Below are 10,403 nucleotides of genomic sequence, written 5' to 3' on the forward strand. Positions count from 1 at the left end.
TTAAGTGCCATCTTACTGTCAGGCATCCCAGAGACTAGGCTCACAGAGCTGACGCCTCTACGTTCTGTCCACAGACTCGTCAGATAAGCTGAGGCAGCCCAAGATCGGCGCTCTGATGAAGCAGGTGATGGGCACCAAGGAGGATCTTCCTGGAACCTTCAGCAGAGGAGGTGAGACTCATCTGCGTGTCTCCATGTTGCTCCTGTAGTTTCTGTAGTTGTCCCTTCAATCCTGGATTCAACCCAAATGTGTGAACTGTTTCGAGGCCAAGAGGAGGATGAATGAGTTAATGCACCCGTCGTAGCTCATGTTTAGAGTGTGTGTGTGTGTGTGTGTGTGTGTGTGTGTGTGTGTGTGTGTGTGAAACCATCCTCTACTATGTGGTGTGTTGTTGTTTAATGGGCCATCTCTGTCGTTTGACCTCAGCTCTGGGTCAAAGGGCGAAAGTCATCTCCCTCTCTCAGCCCAAAGTGTCTGGCAAGGCCAGGAACCCTCCTAGAGGTACAGTAGGCCACGCCCCCTCCCTGCCCTCCACTCCTGTCTAACCAATCAGATCTCTTTAACAGTAGCGTCAGTGTGTTTGCTGTGGTTCCTGATAATGTGCTGTGTCTGCAGACTAATGGTCTGTTGTTACTGCTTGTGTTCATCAGAGAGCTGCTGTGTGTGCATGCTGCCTCTGCAGCGCCGCTGTCTGACGTCCTGTTCGTTGTTTCCTGTTTGATTCTTCTCTCTGTTGAATGTCAGCAGCCATCCGAGCCGACTGTATTTCATCATAATGTAGCTGTCATTGATTTAGATGTATTCAAACTGGACTGGGTCATTTCCAGTCACTTCTGCCTTGTTTACCAGCATGGCTATTAGCAGTGGTGGGCGTTGCACACAAGTGTGTCTTAGAGGACTATTTTCCTAATAGACTGCAATGATCTTTTCGTTCCACATGGGGTTTGATAGTTCAGTTTTCATGATTCTTTTCAAGACTCTACTTTGTGTGTGTGTTCATTGCAGGTAAATGGGGCAGTATTCGGGGCAGCGGGCGCCTAAGTGCCTACAACCCAGACGTGGGGACGCGTCTGGCTGGGAAAGAGTCTCCTCAGCCCAACGGAGGGCCAAGCGAGGCGCTGTTCCTCCGCCAGCAGAAGGCCTACCTCTACATCATCGGAGACAAGGCTCAGCTCAAGGTAACTAGTCACTAGCAGCTTTTTATATACATGGTGTTTAGAGCATTTAACTGAACTAGCAGTACTAACGTGTTGTTGCTGTGTTCAGGGAGGGAAGCAGGATTCATTCCAGCAGTGGGAGGTGGTTCCCATCGAGGTGTGTGACGTGCGGCAGGTGAAGAACAGCTTCAAGAAGCTGATGAAGGCCTGTGTGCCGAGCTCCTCGACCTCTGACCCCAACATGAGCTTCCTGCGCTGCCTGGAGGAGTCTGAGTGGATGGCTCTGGTTAGTGCTCATCCTGTGTGTGTGTGTGTGTGTGTGTGTGTAGGACAGCACTTTTACTGTCCCAACTCAGTGACAGTGATTTGGTGCCATTTTTACTGAATTAATTGTGTGTGTGTGTGTGTGTGTGTGTGTGTGTGCAGCTCCACAGGGTGCTGCAGGTGTCTGTCCTGGTGGTGGAGCTTCTGGATACTGGCTCATCGGTCATGGTCAGCCTGGAGGACGGCTGGGACGTCACCACACAGGTTTGAGCCATACACAGAAACTTAAAGCTCAGTGCAGAGTGTTCTGAGCGAGGCTCGGCGTGACGCTCCGGTGTGTGCAGGTGGTGTCCCTGGTGCAGCTGCTGTCTGATCCATACTACCGAACCTTTGACGGTTTCCGTCTGCTGGTGGAGAAGGAGTGGCTGTCGTTCGGCCACAGATTCAGCCACCGAGGAGCGCAGACTCTGGGCAGTCAGAGCAGCGGCTTCACCCCTGTTTTCCTGCAGTTCCTGGACTGCGTGCATCAGGTGGGTTTGCACAAGCTGTTGTTACAGTGTGGAGCTCAGAGGTCAGCAGAAAGACGACGTTAAAAGGATGATTTGAACCTGCAAATGGCCTCCAAAAAAAAGGAAAGAAGAAATTATGACCAGTCAGACATAATGATAGTAGGTTTATTTAAATACAGCAAGTTAGACTCACTTTAATTCATCAGTCCACACACAAGGAATTTGCATTTGATAACTACCAAGCGAGAAACCGTCAGACACAGAGCGAAATAACTACATTACTAACAGCTGAGACCTGAAGCAGTGTGATATATATAGAGAGAGAGAGAGAGAGAGAGAGAGAGAGAGAGAGAGAGAGATATATATATATATATATATACACACATACACACACACACACACACACACACACACACACACACACACACACACACACACACACACACACACACACACACACACACACACACACACACACGTACCTGAAGGTCAGCTTTCCTCCAACTTTATTAATGATAAATGCTGTGTGTGTTTACCTGGAGTTCTAACTGTGTTTCCTGTTCTGCTGATCAGTGATGTGGCTTCTGCCCTCTTATCACATGCACAAAGTGTGATTTCATGTAGCTGCAGTGGCCCGGAGTTGTGAGCCTGCTGTCTGTGACTGAATATTGGTCAATGTGACACACAGAGCTTTTATTACAGATGACTCTTTGTGCTGCGTGAAAACAGCACCTTTACTTTAGAACTGCTGTTACCTGTTATGATGAGGTGTGAGTACATCCATGAATGCGCCCCCTTAAACAGTAACCCTGACTTGTGTCTCTCTGTCCCTCCACCCTCAGATCCACCTTCAGTTCCCCATGGAGTTTGAGTTCAGTCAGTACTACCTGAAGTTTTTGGCCTACCACTACGTGTCCAACCGCTTCCGCACCTTCCTGCTTGACTCTGACTACGAGCGGATAGAGCTGGGTGAGAACATGTCGCTCTGACACGCTGCCGTGCATTTTTATCAACTCTGCCTCAGAAAGGCGTACATGTGGTAGTCCCAGATACAGCGTCTGTGTTCCTGACACGCCCTGTGTGTCCGTGCAGGAGTGCTGTATGAGGAGAAAGGTGAAAGGAAAAGCCCTCAGGTGTGCAAGTCTGTGTGGGACTACATCGACAGACTCAACAAGAAGACGCCCATCTTCTACAACTACATGTTCAGTCCTGAGGACGAGGAGGTGAGACTAGTGCACTGACACCAAACAGGCTGATAAGACAGCAAACTACGACCTTCACTCTCTCTTAGAGTCGGCGTGCACATTTAGCAGCCAACGCTAATACATTTAGGTTTATTCGACAACCATAGAAGCATCGAAGCGACTCTAAAGTGAGTAATTGTTTGCTCCAGGTGCTGCGGCCGTATACCTTCATCTCCAACCTGAAGGTGTGGGACTTCTACACAGAAGAGACTCTGTCCGAGGGGCCTTCATACGACTGGGAGCTGAGGGGCCGACAGGAGCGCGTGCCGGAAGAGCCGCCAGAGAAACCCGACACCAGTGGGCCTAAATCGCAGCGACACATCGTGTGGCCGTGCTATGACAGCCTGAGCAAGGCGGTGCCCGACGCCATCACCAAGCTGCTGCAGGACCTGCAGAGCCTGGAGGCCGAGCTTGGCCAGACGTCAGAGAAGTGGAAAGACACGTGGGATAAAATCAAGAACACACAGAGAACTGAGGCCAAACTGGAAAGTAAGGTGAGACCAATGGTTCGGTGGCTGTGGCTCACAGGCAGAGCGTTCGATCCCCAGCTCCGGTCCGCATGTCCAAGTGTCCCTGGTGAAGAGACTGAACCCCAAAGTGCTCTCTGTGTAGCAGTGTGTGAGTGTGTGTGTGTGTGAATAGTCTCCAGATGATGAGCAGGTAGCCCCTCCCATCAGCGTGTGAATGTGACTGTTAAAGTGCTTCAGGTGGTGGAAAAGACTAGAGAGGTGATGCAAGTGCATTCACCATTTTCTCTAAAAGCCCTTGAGCTCAGCCTGCAGAAGGCCTCAGCAGCAGCCTCACGCTGCACAGATGGCTGGAAAAGTGCACACAGGAACAAACACATTGCCAAAATAACACACGAATAACATCACATCATGTCACGTGTCAGATATTATTTATTAACAGGGCTGGGGACTCATGAATAACACTAGTTAGGATTATGTAATCAGATTGCAAACAGTAAACTAGAATCAGATTAGATTACTAAAGATTACTAAATAAAGATGTAATTAGATTATAGTTCGATTCTCAAGGATTTCTTTCCATTTTTAATGAAATATATATAAATTCAGAATCTTGTTTTCATGATACCCAGCGCTGTCAGCTCAGAGCGGCTGACACACAGGGTTTCTTAGACAGGGGCTCCACCTAGTGGGGAGGGAGGGAGGGAGGGAGGGAGGGAGGGAGGAACAAGTCAGGATGGAGGATGTTCTCCACTCCCGGCAACGCCACCACCCCTTACTCTAAAGACTGCATCACATTTGCGTCTGAAAATGTTACAGATGGCTAAAGAGAAAAAAGAATAATAATAATTTTTAGTAGTTTTTTTAGTACAAGTTGAAATTTTTTCAATTTTGAAGTAAAACAAAACTCTTCAGATTAGATTATATTGTTTATATCCCAATGGATTGTTACTAATCACAGAATAGAGAGAGAGAGAGAGAATAATGATACACACATCACGTAGGTAGAAGGCTAACAGAAAAGACAACGTCAATGAAAGATGTCGACCAGACAAAGATCCAAACGTTGTCCGCAGACAAAAGACATTTTGTGGCTCGGAGCGAGCGTGCAGGCAGGCGTGATCTCTGTCTAATTACAAAAACTGCTGTGAGTTTGGAGTAAGAGAGTTTGTAGTGAGAAACAAAGCTTTTCCTTTTGAATGGTAGAAGCTCTTACATAAACAGCTGTTAAAGGGAGGAGGAGGAGGAGGAGGAGGAGGAGGAGGAGGAGGAGGAGGAGTCACTGATAAACTGTGTGTGACTTCAGAGCAGCACTGGACCAAGCAGAGGGTTCTAACCATGAAGCATGAAGCATGAGACGGAGCGAGGCCGATGTGCCCTCCGTCATGTCACACCCTGAACACGGACACAAACAGATAGATACTGCCTACACTTTAGTATGTGGGTGAGGAAGGCTGTGCGGGATCTTTAATTGGATCTACTGACCGTGGAACATGAGTTCACCCCTCCCCTCCGGGCCTTCCTCAGATGAACACGTCAACATTCAGCATGTCCAGGAGGACTTTATCATATCATAAGCAGTGACTGATAACACTCTGGTCTAAGTGAGATATAAAGATGAGGCGGTGGTGGGAGATGTTTCCTCTGACATCTTGTGGTAAAAAAGCAGAAGGCAGCTACAGACTTAAAGGACCGTTCCGTGGTGTGTGCATGCTTTAGATTGTGAACACCGACTGAAACATCTCACTGTGCCTTCTCCCTCCGTCCGTCCTCCTCAGCCGTCGTTCTCCAGCTCCTTGCTGATGTCGTCCAACCTGAGCCACCAGCGGCGCTCTCAGGGCGTCTACTTACAGGAGAGCGGCGTGGGATCCTCCATCAACCTGGCTCTGGACTGCGAGGCCAGCGCCACCTCCACGCCTGTTGCCGGTCGGCCCAGCACCAGCACGCTCTACAGTCAGTTCCAGAGCACCGAGAGCGAGAACAGGTACGTGCCCCCCAGCCCCACCATACCAGCCTGTTTCTAAACTAGCCCCCTGCTCAGCTGTGCCTGAGGAAGACCCCACATGGGCCCGTCTGTCAGTGACACAGCAAACTGACAGGAGGCGGTGTTTCCACATTAGATGAGTCACTTACTACAGATTGTCCCACACTGTGTGACCCTGAGGGGCAGGGACAGTAAGGAACCAGCAGGGGGCACCAGTGCTTAGATGTCTCACTGACTTCCATCCCAGTTCAGCCACTGGAAACAGAGAAATCCCTAAAATGTCAGACGTCTCCTCAGTTTTGTTCTGACCTTCTCCCGTCAGGAGTTTTGAAGGCATCCTGTTTAAGAAAGGGGCGTTGTTGAAACCATGGAAACCACGGTGGTTTGTCCTGGACAAGACGAAACATCAGGTAAGACGGAGGGCAGCTGAAACTGGAAGTGTGACTGAACGATAGTCGGAGCAGAGTAACAGTGAACTTTGCATGCTGTCCCCAGCTGAGATACTACGAGAGCAGGCGGGACAAGGAGTGTAAAGGGGTGATCGAGCTGGCCGACGTGGAGTCTGTCACCCCAGCAACGCCTACCATGGGGGCCCCGAAGAACATCGAGGACAAGGCCTTCTTCGATGTAAGTTCACTGTCCAGGAGACCGTCTGATGGTCTCACATCGTGTGGGCAGAAGGGAAAAACCTCATGATTCCACCTTTTAACATCCACTACAACACAGATCTCCAGATTTCTCTTTCCTGTTGTCTTTCAGCTCAAGACGACCAAGCGAGTGTACAACTTCTGTGCCCAGGACAGCCTGAACGCACAGATGTGGATGGACAGTGTTCAGAACTGCCTGTCGGATGCCTAGACGGGAGGCGGGACTCTTTAAGGAGCGATGCAGCCGGGAACGAATGAGCAGTGCTGCGGCACCTGACAGACACCTGTGCCGGCCGACCCCGGCACGACCGGAAGGGGAAGGGGCCTTTCACCACTTAAGCTCTGTTCTGTTTGCTAGTGTTGAACTAATAACTCTGCATCACAACGTTTCAGTGTTTTTGTTAGGAAAAATAAGAAAAAGAGAAAAAAAAAAAAAGTTACCCTGAAGAACCACTCGCTGTCGTCGCACCCAGTAGCTGCAGCCTCTCACCCCCCCGACAGTCTGACCACTATCTGGGCTGGATGTCTATGCACTAAATAATGCATATTAAAGCATGTTGTTGCATTTCCGTGAGGCGACCTGCAGCTTGGACCAGCACGAAGATCTTTCCAGACCCTCCACCTGTAAACCACGTCCCACTTTCCCTCCCACTAACCCCGCTCACCCTTTAGACACTCCGGGGAGGAATGACGGAGGAGCTGCAGTCGCCCGTTGGCCCAGCCGTGTACAGGACTCGTCGGACTGTTCTGGGGAAGGATCTCAAAGATCAACTGGTGGGTTGACGGACCAAAACAACCCCGAGGAAGTCAGAAGGCTCCTCCTTCCGGTCCTCAGAGCTCTCTGCTCTCTGCCTCTCACTGCCTGATGTAGCCCGTTTGCAGTAAAAATGTAGAGGAGCTGCTGCAGCTGCAAGGGGAAGGAGGGGGGGGCTCCTCAATAGTTCATGAAGGATTCCCTTTTCTTTTTTTTATCTTAAAAATCTCACATTCGTACCAGAGAGAGATCAATCAGCTGTCGTCAGCAGGCGACGGCGAAATACTGTGAAAGCCACAAATCAGTCGTAGAGATGGAAGCAGGAGAGATGGGGGTGTGTCAGGTGTTGAGAGTGTCGCTGAACTTTCCGAGTGTTTACTGAGTAGACTAAAGTTCCCTCACGCAGCTGAACTCTGCTCTGCACCTGTGTTTTTAATCATACAACCACTATTAACATTCAGACTTTTAAGGGACGCTGAAGGAAAAAGGAGGGATTTATTTTGTAGTGATGTTCAAAACTATCTATAGAAGGAGATCTGGAAGGTAGGAGAGGAAGAGGAGGGATACTAATGAATAGAGTGATATTATGGGATGCCTCGGAGAGACTACAGTTTTTTTAGAGATGGACGTTGACCCGCACACAGTGCTCCAAGTGTCTCAGACGGGATGTTACAAAATTCAGGTATTTTTCAACCAGGCTTCCATAAACATGCCCATTATGACTGAGTGCTAAAATGCACCCCCACCCCCACAAAAACAAGACTGTCAGACCTTTCTGAGGGCCTGTCTCTAAGTCTGACTGCAGCTCAACACTTAGATGAGCCTCCTGGATGAGCTGCTGTAGTAACTAACTAACTAACTAAGTGTACGGTAAAGCAGGAGCAGAACACCAGATGTTCTCTAGACTAGACAGAGAAAACAGAAGAGGCCTGGAAGGTGAATTTCCTTGGAGGACTATGAGACAAAGGAACCTGTTGTTTGCCAGAACTCCTCCAGCATGTGGCGGTTACATCGGCAGCGACCCACCGTCCCCGTGTAGGTAGCTACAGCAGCTAATCCAGGGGGGGGCTGCTCTGTGTGCGCGCTGGTCTGGACTCAAGAGAGTCAAATGTAAAACTGGTGTTCGTGTAGAAAGTTGTGGCTGTTTGGACAAAGTCAGGAAGCATCAGTTTGAGTTACTTTAGAGCCGTTTACTGACGTCAGAATAGATACAATTATGGAAATAGGACTCAGGTTGAAAAATATTGGAATTGTCCTTTTAATGATGCGGGGGCCGTCTCGAGGAGCTGCTCACATCATCCCATCAGGACCTCGTGTGCTCACGCTGCAGACGGGTCTCTGACAGAGAAACAGTACGTTCAGCTGGAAGGTTTCAAATATCAAGTCACTTTTTTTTAATGTCAAGGTTTATCAGACTGCCCCCCCCCCCCCACCTATATTCACCCCGCTCCTCCACACACAAACCACTCTGCCCCACACGTGTTAACACAAACCCTGCTATGTAAAATACGGTTCTACTGCTGTCTGTTGAACATAAAATCTGAAATTGTAGATTTTTTTGTGTCTAATAACTCCTTTGTATATACTACTCCAGATTTGTATGTAACGTTTATGGTAGTAATTTATTTAACTTGTCTCCTCAGTAAGAAAGTTCCTCAAGCACCACTTTATTTTGAAATTAGGAATTCAATGTGCCATTTGTTTATTTCTGTATTAATGTGACTAATGCTTTTTTTTTTTTTTTTTTGAAAAATGTCAAAGTAAACCCTCATGTCTGTCTTTTGTAAACATGGCTGTCCTTACTCAGTATCAACCGTTAATGCAAGAGTGGAAATGGTGTGTTTGTGGCAGAGGAGGCCTCTGGGCTGCATTTTAAAGGCTGGTTGGATTTTACTGTTGTTGCCCACAGCGGTGGGATGTTCTGGATGCAGCCTACAGTCACAATAAATGTCAGACATTCGAGGTCTTCCTGGTGCTGGATTCTGCTGACACGCCTGCAGCTACATCACTGGACTCCCTTTGTGTCCGTTCGTCAGTGACGAGATGGGACACTGGAACAAATGGAGTCAGCTGATTTTAAAGTGCACAGCCAAACATACTCATGTTATTTTTTTAATTTAGAATTCTCTACATTATCTTGAGGGGGTCTGGGTGTTCACAGACATTAGAGAGTACCAAGTGTTGCACCTGTACTCACACCCAGCAGTTATGTCACATGTCTGGAGTACAGCTGCTGAAAAAGTGTCCCTCCTCGTTTCCCAGAGTGCAAAGTGTCATCTTTCATCTGGCCAGAACACAAAGATATTCAGTTTACTATCCTGCAAGACGAGCAGCACATATTCACGTTGAAGAATATCTGCTCCAAAGTGATTTTAAACTATTAGAATTGATCACAAAAAACTTTGAACTGGCTCTTTAAGCTCAGTGGACAGAAAAGTGCCGTGTCTCAATACAACACAAGGTACCAGCTGAAGCACCTGTGTGGTTTACAGACCTCACTGGTTAACAGTCTGCTGACCGACACATCGCTCAGGCTCAGGTGACCTTGTGCATCCTAAAATACTCTCCCCTGAGGAACAGGAAGTGCCAGCGGGAGCCTCCGTGTGTCCTTGTGTTGTGACTGCAGTCTACGTCCAGTCAGGCCCAGCTCCTCTTCTTAGTTTACTTGTGTCTCCATGGTAACGCTCACCAACAGACCACAGCTTCTTTAACCACAACAAAATCATGTAATCCTTTTTATTTATTTTTGTTCTTTTTTTTTTATTAGAAATGACTTTCTGAGCCGGGTTATGTTGTCAATCATGTCAATTTAGTTTTTAGAATCCAAATAAAAACAGTGGGTTTAAATGTTCTCCATGGTGTGTGTGTGTGTGTGTGTGAGTGTGTGTACGGACTGATTTCACCTCAGATATCACCACATTTTACAGGTTTAGATTTTAGAGTGGAACTGAAGCTTTAGGAATGTTCTCACAGCTCCATTTAGAGATTTTTATCTGTAAAAAACAATCCAACACATTCCTCCTGGCTCCTGTGAGCAGCTTTTAAAGGCCCAGCACACTGAATGATCAGGACCTGGATTGTGTCTTTAGGTTCATTTGATTCTCTCTCTTCTGGTATGCAAGAGTTAACTTGCATAGATTAGAAAGTTAAATCAGCATGAAGTGATTTTTGGCCATAAGGAGGCAGAAAACAACAGTCACATGACCACCTCGTAAACTTCCACATGCCACAGCCTCCTCTCTACCTCATGTTTCTGGCCACCTGATGATGAATATTCGCTTTTTGCTCTGCTTTGGGCTCCACAAACTCCTGAGGGGAATATGTGGCTCTCTAGCTGCTGACACTCCAGGGACGGGGGGGTGAGTGTGCTCCTAAAC

The 10,403-nt window shown here is 48.1% G+C and overlaps 1 protein-coding gene across 4 annotated transcripts in view; it reads left to right on the forward strand.

Annotated features, from left to right (window-relative positions):
• Window positions 1–9,876, forward strand: part of sbf1 (SET binding factor 1) — a 53,182-nt gene extending 43,306 nt beyond the window's left edge. For 3 of the 4 annotated variants that reach the window (XM_070853480.1, XM_070853483.1, XM_070853481.1), the window contains 13 exons: window positions 75–170; window positions 427–501; window positions 1,006–1,178; window positions 1,267–1,443; window positions 1,584–1,685; window positions 1,766–1,951; window positions 2,773–2,899; window positions 3,023–3,153; window positions 3,324–3,668; window positions 5,420–5,625; window positions 5,948–6,035; window positions 6,121–6,252; window positions 6,385–9,876. In XM_070853480.1, the coding sequence (XP_070709581.1) occupies window positions 75–170; window positions 427–501; window positions 1,006–1,178; window positions 1,267–1,443; window positions 1,584–1,685; window positions 1,766–1,951; window positions 2,773–2,899; window positions 3,023–3,153; window positions 3,324–3,668; window positions 5,420–5,625; window positions 5,948–6,035; window positions 6,121–6,252; window positions 6,385–6,483 (1,937 nt within the window). In that variant the 3' untranslated portion in view covers window positions 6,484–9,876. The remainder of the gene's footprint in view (window positions 1–74; window positions 171–426; window positions 502–1,005; window positions 1,179–1,266; window positions 1,444–1,583; window positions 1,686–1,765; window positions 1,952–2,772; window positions 2,900–3,022; window positions 3,154–3,323; window positions 3,669–5,419; window positions 5,626–5,947; window positions 6,036–6,120; window positions 6,253–6,384) is intronic. The other variant, XM_070853482.1, reaches the window with a different exon arrangement.
• Window positions 9,877–10,403: the final 527 nt, after the last annotated feature.

Source organism: Pempheris klunzingeri, chromosome 22 (assembly GCF_042242105.1).
Source record: "Pempheris klunzingeri isolate RE-2024b chromosome 22, fPemKlu1.hap1, whole genome shotgun sequence".
Taxonomy (NCBI): Eukaryota; Metazoa; Chordata; class Actinopteri; order Acropomatiformes; family Pempheridae; genus Pempheris; species Pempheris klunzingeri.